The sequence below is a fragment of the Phaenicophaeus curvirostris genome, chromosome 1 (genome assembly GCF_032191515.1).
Source record: "Phaenicophaeus curvirostris isolate KB17595 chromosome 1, BPBGC_Pcur_1.0, whole genome shotgun sequence".
In the NCBI taxonomy this organism is placed as follows: domain Eukaryota; kingdom Metazoa; phylum Chordata; class Aves; order Cuculiformes; family Cuculidae; genus Phaenicophaeus; species Phaenicophaeus curvirostris.
In genome coordinates, this window is record NC_091392.1 from 200,608,830 (window position 1) to 200,624,105 (window position 15,276).

At 41.9% G+C, this 15,276-nt stretch overlaps 1 protein-coding gene across 2 annotated transcripts in view; it reads right to left on the reverse strand.

The window, feature by feature from the left end:
- TRPC6 (transient receptor potential cation channel subfamily C member 6) overlaps positions 1–14,646 on the reverse strand; it is a 92,086-nt gene extending 77,440 nt beyond the window's left edge. For both annotated transcript variants that reach the window (XM_069883486.1, XM_069883485.1), the window contains exon 1: positions 14,472–14,646. In XM_069883486.1, coding sequence (XP_069739587.1) covers positions 14,472–14,614 — 143 coding nt within the window. In that variant the 5' untranslated portion in view covers positions 14,615–14,646. The remainder of the gene's footprint in view (positions 1–14,471) is intronic.
- Between the last annotated feature and the right edge of the window lie 630 nt (positions 14,647–15,276).

A 15,276-nucleotide genomic window follows, 5' to 3' on the forward strand; every position in this document is an offset into this window, starting at 1 on the left:
ACTGCCAATAAAATAAGGATGGGAGAAAAATATGGACTTAAGCATCATGAATCCTCCATGTTGAATACAAATATCTCACATGACTGAAGGAGAACCAGAATAATAGGGTAAGTTATGAATGGATGCAACTGTGGATAAAAGGGTCTGATGAAATGAAAGCCATGTAAGCAACCGATTAGTAAAATGACAACCGACAACCTCAGAACTACTTAGAGTAAGGGAAAAAGCAGCATGTGTGTGTTCTGTTCAGCACCTGAGGAAGAACATACAACAAGTTGTCTGCACTTTGGAAAAAAGCAGAAGAGGGTATAACTAGACTAATGACAGCAATTAATCTAGAGATAGTTATTTTTCCCATAAACTAGATATGCAATAATACATCAAATAGAATTCCAAAAGGGTGGCAGGCATGATTATTCTAAGAGTCACATTTGACTGATTAAGAACCTTAACATATTTATCCATTTGTTCATTCATCATACTCTGTAACACAATGAAATGCCCCCATCAGCTCATATGAATGTCAAAAATTTCCCAGAGAAGTTTCATTTGTAACAACCAATGATGAAATGCTGACACTGACTAGAAACTCCATTTTTTAACATTTCCAGAGAAAACAAGAAGTCTAACTCAATTTTTCTTTCTTGGATAACAAAAAGATTTCCACAATAATTGTAGTTCTGGTACAGGAGACTTTTTTTTTCCTCCTGTGCTTGTGGTGAAATATTGAAATGTATTTATCTATACTCTTCCTATACCTGCGTTAAGCAGAAGTAATTTTCATACATTTTCATAAATATGGTATATTTCTAATTAAATGGAATAGATAAAGCAATATCATAAAATTTACCTTACAAGTGCTCAAAAGCAAAGCAGTATTCAACAAAAACAACAGCTGAGTGCTGCTACCTAGAAGAAAACTAAAACCAGACAAAAGCATGAAACTAAATTCAATGAAAACAAGGAGTGAGCAGAGTAATTTCTGTAGATGGTACTCACTATCTGCCATAAAGTCAGTCAAAGAAATATGCATTCTGCACAAAAAAAAGGAATTCCTGAAAATTAGGAAAAAATTTTTCGTGGAAGGGGTCACTGGGCACTGTCACAGGCTGCCCAGGGAGGTGGTTGAGTCACTTTCCCTGGAGGTGTTTAAAGGATGGGTGGACGAGGTGCTCAGGGGCATGGTTTAGTGTTTGATAGGAATGGTTGGACTCGATGATCTGGTGAGTCTTTTCCAACCTGATGATTCTATGACTATGACTTAGGGTAAAGAAGAGTCACTGTAGAACTGCTAAGCATTTCAAATAAAAGGGAAACCAATGTAAAATAGTAATTCCTGTAGTTTTCTTCTAATAACTGTATTTACTGTTATTAAAAAATAATTACTTTATAAGGATAAAGAGAAAATTACAATGTTTATTGTTCCCTGCAATGCACAAATAAAGCATGTACTACCATCCTGACCTCAGGGACACTTTTGGTGAAAACTGAATTGGTAGCAAGTCACATATGCAAGTTCAGCAGGAAAAGGCCATTTGCCTTTCTCAGCTCAAAGATGCAATAACGATTCCAATACATATCACAATGTAAAAATGAGATTAAAGATTCAAGATTAAAGGCATAAAATAAGACCTTTCAACAGTTACTGTTACTTCATAATTGCAGAATATTTTCCTGTGACATTTGTAAAATTTAAAGAACTCCATTCCAATCTCAAATCTCACATCTAATTCAAAAGTAAAAGAAGTTGGTAATGTTCCTGACATTTTTACTGAAGCATATAGGATCTGAAAACAAAGCAGAAACGGATGTGAAGTTTCTGTTAGTCCTGCTATGTTTGATCCACAATATGCAGGACCTGATCTGGAAGTTCTAGGACCTGATCTAGAGGTTCAAGATTCATGCAGTAAGGAACTGATGACCTCAAGAACATGAAGCAATCAGAAGTTCATACATCACTACAGTGCTCCTATGTTCCTGCACCTTCCTGTACGAATGTTGCTTTAGGGGTGATAGCTGAATACGTACCACCCTGTACCTGAGTTTCAATGAAAAAGAAATACGGACAGGAGCTGCACCATGTTCCCAGTGAGTCCCCCTATTTCCCCTCCTCCTTGCTGTGTACCTGCCTTTTCTGGCCCTCTGGAGATACCAAGATTTGCATAGCAGGAATAAGTCAGTCTTGCCTCAGCCAAAGGTCAGAAAAGGGGCACAGATTCTGAGCAGTGCTGGTATTGGCACCTTCCTCATTGATTCATGAAGCCATGTCACAAATCCTGCACAAACTGAAGCTGGTAACTCCACAGTGGATATTCTTTCCACTTAAGGTGTTATCAACGCTCTCACTAATAACTATTTGATGTGAAAATCAATAATGTAGAAACCTCAGGCCATTGAAGATCTCAAACAGCTTTGTAAGACCAGAGGCAATAGCCTTGCTGTCTCTGTAAATCCCTGACTAGATTCTTTTTTTAAGTTTCCCTTCCTATTATATATTAAATGTTGTTGTCAATTTTAGGCTGGAATTGGCTGTGGAGTAAGAAATCCCAGTGTATATTTTAAATACCAGCTTGTTAGGTAAGATCATTATTATTTCATCATACAAAGCAGTGCTGAAATTTCACTTTCAGTCACTGTTTACCTACCAATCTGCTCACATCAGATGTTGCTAAATGATTAAATAGCTCTCTGACTTAGTCCGCCAAAATTCTTTCCTGAAGAAAAGTGGAGAACATTAATTTCTATCACTTCATACTGCAGGCAGTATGAAACCTACAAAATGGTTTCAATAGAATAGACTGTATCTTCAGAAACTTGTGTTCCTCTTCCACTCTAATTTTTGCTTGTTTCATTTGTTGCTTAGATGTTACCTCAAGAAATGGCTATTCTTCCTCTGCAGTATCTTCCACATTGGCGTAATGCCTTAGCCCTTTGTGGCCAGCAAGAGGCTGTTACAGATTCCCACCATCACCAACCTCTACAGACTCAGAACAGTAACACGGACTGCAGCCCAAACTCTCCAGTGATGTTGACATTTAGTATTTAAGATCCTGAAGTAAGAATGCTAATGTGAGGCCATACAAACTACCTAGTATCCTTGGAACATTCCATCCCATCCCCGCCACCTGAAAATGAAGTTATATTAGCCAACTTTCGTTAGCACTACCACACTTTCATCCATTTTTTTAAGTGTTCATTGCATTTTTCAATTCAGTTTTCTACAGTTACGGAGAGAGATGAAAACATAACAGTACATTGTACGGGGAGAAGTACGATTCTAAGACTCAATTGAGAAAGCAGCAGTCTTCAAAAACTGTCTTGAGAAATCAATAGGAAACTTTCTCTTCAAGGGAGAGGAAAAGAAGAGCTACAGAGAGGAAGAGTCAATGCTGCCATGAAGCAGCCTGCTCTTTGTATCTAATTTGTCAGATAATTTAGTGAGAGCAGGACTTAAATGTCTCTATGGAAATTTTAGAAGTTCTACTGTATCCCAGTGCACCAGAGTTAATTTACCACCTTCCTGATTCAGTGGAACATGTATATCCTACGCAGAGCCTGAACCTCTGAGCAACCATCCTAGTCCATGTGCTCCTAATAGGACAGAGGAAAGCAAAAGCCAGGCAGATAATAAACTATAAGTTTCTAGTATATGTGACATTTCATTAATAAATTAAAAAAAACCAAAACTGGAAAATTGAAAGCAATTTTAAATTGCCTTAAGGAAATAACGCATAAAACCAAAGATTAGCACAGTGGAACTAAACTAATATAGAAAACCAATTATTGCACTGCAAAACAGAAGGGGGACATGGTTTATAGCCTTTAATCATGAAAACCAGCTGGTTAGGAACATTTCTCAAAGAGGCTGTATGTCCTGAAAGATTACTCCCCTCCAACCCCCCCCCCAAAAAAAATCAAAATAATGATTCTGATCCCATGTAAATCACTAAGCATGGCATGAAACTCACAGAATGTGCCTGCAGACATCTGCACATACTGCAGATGCTTAGGAAAAAGCCCTACCATCCACTATTTTAATTCCTATCTAGATCTTTCAAGGCACTAAGCTCCCTGCATGGTGCAGTTTGCAAGTCAACACAGAGCTCTCTCGAGCTCAGCTGTTTCACGTGGGAGATGGATGCTGATGCCCACTGCTTAACCCATCAGACGCATTAGACACCATCCCCATCACAAGACCCCACTCACGAGTGTGCTTCTGCCATGTGTGACTCAGCATGAGAGTGGGCATGTGAAGAAGGGAGGGCACTTTCCCACACTGTGATTGCAGGTAATTGTGACGTTTGTGGCGTGAATCTCAATGGCACAGACCTTCAGAGCTTTGCGATGCCGGCTTTCAAAGCCCCCTCTCATGACCTGCACCTCAGTTAAATGCATTTCCTGAATTTACACTGGTGGCACTCGTTAGGTTTTCCTACGATGCGACAGGTGCTGTAGAGGTGTTTGATGCAGTTTGTGATTTAAATCACTGCTGTTTCAAAAATCGCTACCTCTGCTGCCAAGCATCCAGTGGCGACAAGGCTGACAGCTGGACTACGTGCAACGTGTTTGTTTGCAATGCACTTCAAGAGCCTTAAAAAAGGACCAAGTCTTAGATTATTGCCACTTGGCAGGCCTAAAATATGGACACAGAGTAGGATTAACAAAGTTAGTAGTTTCAGCTGGCTATCTGGTTTTATAAAGGGAGGGAAAACAGTTGAAATGTACACAACAGGCATAAATGTTACAGAAGGGAAAGGAAACATAAAACACTCCTCAGAGATGAGGGGATCTTCCCTTTCAAAAGGCTTCTGTGCAATTAGTCATCAGTACTAAATTCAGTCAATGTGTATGACAGGACAAACCCAGACCAGGCCAGGAGGAGAGTCAGCACAACCAAGTGTGCATTGGAACTAACGCCAGTGCTGACAGAACAAGGTGGGAAGCAACAGACCACCACTGCACTCTTCTCCATCATTCCCCTGGGCACATGCCTATTTCCTAATTAAGCTGATCAGAATGCATGAAAATAACATCTCAGGAGGAACCAGGAGACCTGCCAAGTCTTTCCAGCACTTCCTCGGTTTCAGGCTAGTTACTGTCCAGCTCCAAGTTGGACACGGCCTGCTTGCACATTGTGGGTCCCTACATGTCATGGTGAAATCGAGATCCTCTCTTTTCAAAATAACAATTCAACTGGCTCCATAGCAATTTGTCCTTACTAGCAGCAATTAACCAGCATCTGATTAGAAACACATGAGGCCTTCCGTGCAGCTGAGGGGTTATAACCTGCCAAGCGCACAACTATTAGGACACCACACCTGAGCTACTGGAATGGTTGTGCACATCGTCAGGATCATAGGATCACAGAATCATAGAATCATAGAATCACCAGGTTGGAAAAGACCCATCAGATCTTCGAGTCCAACTATTCCTACCAAATACTAAACCATGCCCCTCAGCATCTCGTCCACCTGTCCCTTAAACACCTTCAGGGAAGGTGACTCAACCACTTCCCTGGGCAGCTTGTTCCAGTGACCCTTTCTGTGAAAAATTTTTTCCTAATGTCCAGCCTGAACCTCCCCTGGCGGAGCTTGAGGCCATTCCCTCTTGTCCTGTCCCCTGTCACTTGGGAGAAGAGGCCAGCACCCTTCTCTCCACAACTTCCTTTTAGGTAGTTGTGCACCAGGATGTGCTGGTACTGCTGCCACTGTTCATGTACGACAGATGTCAATTTGTGATACAAACCTGCTAAACACCTGGACTATCCAGCAAAACTCCCACTACCTTCAACAGACCCAGACTTAACTCAGAAGAATATGAGGAGCCCTTTGGAAGAGAGGCACTGTTTCATTCAAGATTAGGTAACATTGCAGCAAAGTTTCATGGAAGTTCTCCAGTCTGAATACTCTGTAAAATGGCTAGCTCTGCATCATGTAGACCTTGTGATCTGCACTATGTTTCCTGGGATAGTTTAAAATCAAATTTGTACCAATTGTGATCTTTTGATTCATGATCCTTCTTCCTACCAGCACAGGAAGGCCTCAGAGATGCAAAATGGTTTCTAAGAAACTTCAGTCCCTTAATCACTTCACTAAGGTGAACACTGACATCAAAACCAGTATTTGATTCATTTCTAGGGGTAAAACTGAAGTCCAGTCATGTTCTTCTAACCTTATAGTGGGCAAGTTTGATTTTGTATTCAATTAATGATATATAAGGGAGAACATTAACAGTAGTATGACTAAGGGCACTACTCAAGGAAGTGTTTGATGTTTGATACTGAAGGATGTTTGAGTGAAGAGAGGGGCATCACATCTACTTCTTGGTGATTCATGATTAGTTATTATTACTATTTTTTCATTTTTATTTGATCACCGCTATTCCACATTAAAAGAAAGTGGCCCATCTACAATGAAGTTTTCACCTAGCAAATCCACATCCACAATCCTGCCATTTCCTTCCAATTAGTGACGTTTTTAAACAAAAAGGAATTACATTCAACTTTTGCAGAAAACAACTTATCCATGCTTCTGACATAGCTTTGACGACACACCTAAAATGACAATTCTTGACATACAGTTTCACTCTACTCTACTCATTTGGGGTTCTTGTACCCAGTCTCATATTTCATTCCTACTGCCAAAGCTTGCCTTTTTTTTAACAATGACAAACATTTAGGGAGATATATTCAGCTGGAGGAGCACAATAGAGCTGTGCTGTCAATTGCACTAATGGTATGAAAAAGTGTTGTGGTATAGAACTGGATATAGAAAATAAACACAAATTTTAATTAGTCATTTTCACTTTATATTCCATATCTTCTATTGTGCTAAAGCTAGCATATTTGATTATGTATTTGTCACTGCTAAACAAGTAATAACCATTGTACTGCAAGTTAAAAATGTTAATCCATGCAAGAGAAACCTGCATGTAATTTAATTATCACTAAGCTTTTTTGTCCACATTTAATTAGCAAAACTTACATTTAAATACTGCTTATCAATGTAAATACTTTAAGCCTCCTGTTGAGTAGGCTCTGTGCAGTTGTCTGTTCCCACAAATATGTGCGCGAACGCATAGGTAAGACTCACCTTACGCAGTTTAATATTGAAGCCCTTTTCTAAGTTACTGCCTTGCACTGCACCACAGTTTGAGGTAGGGAACCAAGTTATAAAGAATTTGATGAACATAGTTTAAGTGCCAAAATTTTCTTTTGCCCACGTTTGCAGAGTCTAACCACAGCATAATGAGGGAAACCCACCGTGCCAAGTCACTTTTATTTGGGGATACTGATAGTGGGCAGGAATTATTCCAGTAGCCAGTTATTATAACCTTCAGCTTCTGTGGTAGCAAATGCTGCTGGGAGGGTGCTTGACAAAGAACACGCTTGTTATTAACATTTACAGTGAAAAGTATGCCATACATATCCCACACATTTCTTAATCACTACTCTACCTTCCTCATGCAAATTTAACAAATTAATTATATTTACGTGGAAATCTTCCAGTTTTATAAAATTAGATCCCACAGGGAGATTACTTTAATTTGTTTGGTAACTACATAAGAGTAATCCACAAATACACCCTTTTCTTAAGAATGGTTACAAATAAATCTACAGAAATATTGCAATGGGTAAAGCAAAATCGATATTGAACTATTAGCATAGGAAACCATTCAGATAATGTGGCTAACCAAAGGAAGTTCAATGTTAAATTAGTAAGCATACGCAGCAGATACAAAAACAAACACCAAAAATGAACATATGTGGTTCAATTCACCTTTGAGAGATAATTTCCAGGCTGTGTACCAGTTTCTGCATAAGCTCACTGTTTTTTCAAACAGCTTCAAAGCATAAAGTGATCTAGCAAAAAACTCCATCCACATAATACTGAGTCTGCTCCAGGAATGTCCTGGAATGGAGCATGTTGAGGACCACCTAACCAGCATCTATCCCCAGCCAGTACTATACAATTTATGGACTGAGCTGCATGGGTAAGCGAGAGCAGCCCTCACCAGCAACAGACCTCAGCTCTCCAAGGTGAAATAAAGATTGTCGGTCTGCTTTGCTGCTCCTTTAAAATAAACCTTTATTGAATGCCTTGCCCCCAAATCTCTCAGTTATGGTTTCTTTTTTCCTTAATTCTGATGAGGCAGGAAACATCAGACCACATGACTGATTTTTTTTTTTAACTAATTAACCTGTTAGGCTCAAATATCAAAACAGATATATTTCTTTTTGCTATAAAACAAAATATTTTTTTCTTCATTCAGATTAAAAAGAAAAAGTATTTAGGGAAAAACAAAGCAGAACTCAACATTAAGCATATCTTTCGTTCAAAGTGAAGCACTCTTCTAAATATTTGTAGGAAATGCAGAGGGAACTAAAAGCTGTTTTTTTCTGGGGCTTCATAATAAGTCTTCTTCTGCTCAAGACTTGGGAATTAAATTCAGTCACCCAGAATATGAGAGATCCAGACATGATTTTTTTCGTACGCCCAGTAGGAAGTAGATCTATTAGTCCGGATTCATAGGAAAGTGTTCCATCCATGAGGCTATAAAAGGAAATTATCTCCCTCCATAATAACCCTTCTATCTTTTTGCTATCAACAAAACTATTGCAACATATTTTCATAAGACACAGCATCTCAGCAAAGAGAATAGCAAAGTGAAACACAGCTGCTGCCTTGCACAGTACTCCCTGAAGAGATTATGTCTAATGAAGAGTCTGGAAGATAATTTTACAGGTCATTTCAAACAAGACAGTTGAGGCTGGAGATAAAAATGATGTTATGTCAATAACAGAAACTGTTACATTGAAAACAGGACAGAAATTATTAAACATAATATTTGACAAGAAAGATTCTTAAAATATGCATTGGGTCTGACAGCACCAAGAAATACTTGATCTGAAAACCACAAAAGCTAAGGAATAATCTGTACCTCAAGGCATCTATGAACACCAGAACCCTTTTTTACCCTGTTTTCATCTGATAATTTTTGTGCTTCATTTACTTTACAACTGACATTTTAGTACATAATTATTCTTCCTCACGTGTAAAAGAAAATACATTTCTTTTTCATGATGCAAAATATTTCAAAGTATAAATAAACAATATAACTAGATGCCTGATAGAATTAGTGTATTCTCAATAGCTTTGTACACTGACAATCCATTTTTCAATAACATTTCTTCAGCTGGGAAGTTTATTTATAAGTACTCTCACTTTCAAATCCCACTGCACATCAGTACTCACATTTAGGGTTAGACCTCAAAATGCATTTTCCATCCTGTTTTAAACTATAAAACTGGGCCCTTTGCCAATGAAATACTTGCTCAAGAGGAAAAAAACCCCAAACATATCTACATTTCTGTTTTTCAGGAGGCGATTTTCTGACATATATGTTGTAATGCATTAGGGGTGAGATTAGATGACTAGAGAAAAGAGGACTACTAGAAAGAAAGTGTTTACTTTCATATTATTTCTAATATACAATGATTAATTTCTTGAAAAGTAGTCATGGCTTTTGGAAACCACTTAATTACAAATTCTGCAGACAGCTTGAAGTGTGTTCTTCCTACCAAAGGTTCTGAATTCGAAAGAAAAGCAAGATTTTTTAAGCAAAAAATCCCATTAGAATTTCATTTTGCACTATATTGCAAATAAAAGTAAGAGTCTTCTATCCACTTACTGCCCAAAGACTGTGTTTGGCATTGCTGTAAGCCCAGGGTATCTTGCTGAAATCTTGTTTGCAGCAAAGCGAGAAGCTACCTGGGACACAGTAAAGCTTTTCTTCAAAAAGAGGGGTACTGAATTCGTGCTCACTTGATATGATGCACATCGTTAAGCACAAGTACTGAAACTCAAAGCCTCGAATATATGAGTAAGTCTGTCAGGTCTCTTGCTGCTCAGAGAGTCAGTTAACATTGACAGGTTAGTATTCCAAATGTTTTTCCAATGTACAGGTAATTTAATATTTAAGCACTCTCTACCATCTCAGCCTAAATGTGACAGAATAACCCAATCAGACACATCAAGCAAGATGAGCTGATCGTTGATAATTATTCTGATTTTTAATGTGACCATGCCAATTTACAATTAATGAATCATCTGAAAAATGCATCTGGGAAAACCAGAGGCAAACTCAGTGCCTTGTATTAAACAGGCAGGGACTGTATATCAAGGCTCGGGATCAACACCACTGAACTAAAGTAGTAGTTTGATGGATTGGGGCTTTAGCTGCAAATACAAGAAACAGTTATCTTAAAATGGTTATTTTGGAGTCCAGCCACTACACCAGTTAAAGGCAGTCACACGATAACACATGAAACACATGTTCTAAAAACAATACATGCAATAACATCAGCATTAGCACTTCAATCACCAATTGAGGAAAACTGTTCCACGGTATCAGACTCCTTTTCAAGCAACAGTCACATGCCATATTGCACCACAAAGTGCGTTACCTTCTTCATAATGTTTAAAATGAGGTACACCAGCTTTTTTTGGACGTCACTTGTACTCTGCATTACTGCTCTGCATTAGGCACCATTATGCAAAATGTTCTGGGGGCATTTTTGTATGTGCAAATGATGCCTGTCATTTTCAACTTTGCTAGAAAAAAAACACCCTTAGCAATTGGATACACTAAGAAATACTGAAAGTGAAGAGTAAGTAGCATTAGCTAAAACACTTTAATACATCAACTGATGTAATCTGGAGAGTTATTTTCTTGTGTTCACATTTAAGCACAGCCATACTATTTGATCTGAAGGGACACGTAGCTCTGTCTCAATGGACAGATTCACCAACTCCATGGTTTAGACTTATAACTGAGTGGTCACCAAAGATTCACGTGAGGATTTCAAGGAAATATATGGCACCTAACAGCACAACAAGATCCCTAAACTGCCAGATTTCTGAATAACTAGCTAAAGAATAAACACTGACAAGGCATGCACGGACAGACTTGAAAAGGAACGCACACTGTGTCCAGGTAGACTCACAGCACACAAAATATTGATTTTACATTATCTGTCAGGGTAATACATGCCCTTCATCAGCAGTATCCTCGGGATCTTCAGAGACCTTATGACTCTACAGATATAAGGCAAAAGCCACATGATACTCTCCGCCATAATAACATCGGGAAATACTGGTCATTTGAAGATTTTCCAATAAGTAGACAAATGTATTCTTATTGCATGTAGGTAACAAATATTATAAACATATCCCAAACACGGGTCATCTGATTATGTTCTTGGCTGTATAAAGGCCACTTGTAAATAATGCCTTCTGGCTGAAAAGATAGATCTGCAAAATGTACTTAAAATATGATGTGGGTGGAATATAGGCAGGAAAATTCAAAACTTGTGCTTACTAATCACCATACCCTGAAGGAGCCTATTACTCACTGCATTCACCCCTGCCAGCAAAGGAAGTCCTTGCAGCAGTTGGTGGAGGCATTGCCTACAGGTGCCTGCGAAGCAGCTGCTTTCCACATGCAGAGAAGTCTCAAAGGACAGCTTTCCCATGCCTAACATGCATGTAAAGAACAAGCACTGCCCACTAAAGCACCCCTTTTAATAGTGTTTATATAAATTTGAGAAGGGTCATGTTCCTCAAATTTATAACTTCAATGCATATCAGGCACTTCTGCCTATTGTCTCAAAGACTGATGGAAACAGCCCCCATCAGGGAGAGACTCCAGGGTCCTGGACCTACCCAAATTGAAGAATCACTCATCTAAAGCCTTGTCTTGACATAGTTGGAGATAAATTCCTGCATTTAGTGCTACCCTAGTTCTACAAAGCAACTTGATTAGGATGTAGTCTGTTTTTTCTTGCCCCTCCAAGATTATGAGATGTGCTCTCCACACTTTTGTGCTGGACCAAGAGCCACTAGCATAGGCTTATGCTGCTGAAGTTAAAACACTGGCACCCCACAGACCTTGCAGATTTTGTTTCAAGAGATGCTTTGAATCACTTATGCAAGATATATTATATCCTCTTGTAACTACACAAACATTCTGAATGAGTACACAGCAAAGGAACTACAGAATCACTATATTAGTTCAAAGCTGAAGTCCACCAGTCAGAACCAATCTCTGAACTAACCATCATGAGACCTTCCTTTGGAAAGCATTCATTAGACAGATGCCTTCACATATTTTGACATGAGGTTTAAGTCGAATGTGGAATAAAGTATGCTTTTATACCTACATGAGCATAATAAATTAGTACTCTAGAAAGACACTTAGGAACAGCAACACAGCAATGAATTCTGACAACTCCGGTTGTTCTTAACTGAGTTTATAAATAATCAAACATTGTGAGTGTTGCCAGTTTTGCTGCTTCTATTCCTTTCCTATATCCAGGTAGCTGGCAAGTGGCTGGTAAGTCCCTCACAGATAAAAGCCACACAAACTAGGAGTTGTTGTTGACTGGAAATTACCAGTTAAGCAGTAAAATACAATTTGTGCAAAAGAAAATATGAATCTCCCGGTGATCACCTGAGATTTTAGGATTCATCTTGCGCTGTTTAATACCCATTTTCCTCCTCTGTGGGATAGCTTCTCCTTAGAAGCATTAACAAGTGGTAATTATAGAAGTCATGCTGACAACACATAACCAGAGGGACACTGTCAACACTGAATGTCGTGACCAGGATGTTAAAAACTGTGGTTCCTGGAAACTTTACAGTTTATGTCTCATTTAGGTTTCATTGCATATGTCCTTACACACTACCTTAAATGATAATTAGCCAGCAAACCTGGTGAATCAAATCACACAAGGCCACATGATTTTGACAAAACACAGTAATGAAGGGATTTGGGGTTTATGAACATGCCTGTAATGTTCACTCTCAGTGGGAGCAGCTGATCGTAGGAGTTACAATCTCTGTAATTGTGTTACACACATTAGACACCACTGGTTTTAAGCAAACCCAGCAGCTTTCGCCCACTCCCCAGCAAACCAAAGCCTCCTGTACAGTGGGACACACATCGTGGTATGCACCCAGGCAGGAGACCTCTGCCAGCCAGGCACAGGTCTGCAACCGGTGCTCCTCCGCCTTCTACAAGCACAATCAGAATCACAGAAACATAGAATCACTAGGTTGGGAAAGACCTTTGAGATCATCAAGCCCAACTGTACCTGTCCACTACTAAATCATACCCCTGAGCACTTCATCTACCCTTCTTTTAAATATCTCTAGAGGGATGGTGACTCCACCATCTCTCTGGACAGCCTGTTCCAGTACTTGATAACCCTTTTGGTGAAGAAATCTTCCGTAATGTCCAATCTGAACCTCCCCTGGCACAGTTTGAAGCCATTCCCTCTCATCCTATCACCTCTCACTTGGGAGAACAGACCAACACCCACCTCCCTACAACCTCTTTTCATGCAGTTGTAGACAGTGATAAGGTCTCCCCTCTCCTTTTCTCTCAGCTGAACCACCCCAGTTCCCTCAGCTGCTCCTCGTGAGATTTGTTCTCCAGCCCTTTCATCAGCTCTGTTGCTCTTCTCTTACCCCACTTCTCCTCCTCTGGGTAAAGCTGACTGAGTCCCAATGGTGGCTGCCTAGGAGTGGGTCCTGCCAGCAGCTCTGCCCCACGGGAGCGCAGCAGGGACTCCCATGGCAGCCAGCGTGGTCCCCCCACCCGTGTGCACCTCTCCCCATCTGATGGGACTCGCCACCATCTCTCCCTCTTCCCGATCAATGGGACTCACCCGCACCTCTCCCTCCCCCATCCAGTGGGACTCACCAACATCTCTCCTCATCCCCCTCCAGTGGGACTTGCCAGAATCTCTCCCTTTCCAGCAGGACTCACCAGCATCTCTCCCCATCTCCATCCAGCAGGACTCGCCTGCACCTCTCCCTCTCCTCTTTCAGCAGGACTCGCCAGCATCTCTCCCTCTCCCCGTTCAGTGAGATTCACCAGCATCTCTCCCCATCCCCATCCAGTGGGACCTGCCAGTATCTCTCTGTCTCCCTCTCCAGCAGGACTCATCAACATCTCTCCCTCCCCCGGTCCAGTGGGATTCACCAACATCTGTCCCTCTCCCTCTCCAGCAGGACTTGCCAGCATCTCTCCCTCTCCTCTTTTATCAGGACTCACCATCACCTCTTCCCGTCCCTCTCCAGCAGGACTCGCCACCTCTCCCTATCCAGCAGGTCTCACTACCACCTCTCCCTCTCCAGCAGGACGCACCGCCACCTCTCCCCGTCCCCATCCATCCGGACTCACCATCATCTCTCCCCACCCAGGGGGACTCGCCACCACCTCTCCCCATCCATCAGGACTCCCCAGCACCTCTCCCTTTCCCTGTCCCCATCCAGCAGGTCTCACCATCACCACCACCTCTCCTCGTCCCCATCCAGGGGGACTCACTACCACCTCTCCCGGTCCCCCTCCAGCGGGCTCCCCCCCGCCTCCCCCGTCCCCGCAGCAGCCCGGGCCGCGGGACTCACAGCGGGTAGAAGGCGTAGGGCGGCAGGGCGCTCTCCTCGCACGGCTCGGCGTCCAGCAGCAGGTAGTCCTGGCTGTCGTTCCGCCGGGCTCCGGCCGCGGGGGAGCTGCCTTTCCGCGGGGCGTAGGGCTGCGCTTGGCTCATCTCGCCCCGAGGCTCCCGGACCCGCGGCGCCGGGGACGCTTCTTTCTCCTCGCAGCGGCCGGCGGGTCCCCGCGCCGAGAGGGGTTTCACGGCGTTAAAGCGGAGGCGCCGCGGGGGGATGCGAAGTTTGCGGGGAGTCATCGGCGGGAAGGGGCGGGGGCTGGGAGGGCGTGCGGGAGCCTCTCGCCTCCCCTCGGGGACCGCGGGGTCCCCTCCGCGCCGCCCCCGCCGTCCCGCCGCCCCCGCGGCGCCTCCGCGGCCTCCTGACACCGGGCTGGGCTGAGGCCCCCCCGGGGCTCCCCGGCAGCCCCGAAAGGGGGGTTATGCCCTAAAAACCACCCGTCCCAACCCAGGGTTAGTATTCTGAAAACTACACTCGGAAAGAGGGATTGAATTCTAAAAGCGACGCCTCCTAACCCAGGGACTGTATTCTAAAAACGCTCGAAAAGAGGCGTTATAGCCTAAAAACGACCCCTCCAAAAGCAGGGATTGTATTCTAACAGCGCTCAAAAAGAGGTATTATAACCTAAAAAAGATCCCTCCAAAACCAGGCATCGTATTTTAAAAACAACACTCGAAAAGAGGGATTATATCCCTGAAACAACCCCTCTAAAACCAGGGATTGTATCCTAAAAATGACTCCTCCAAAAACAGGGATTGTA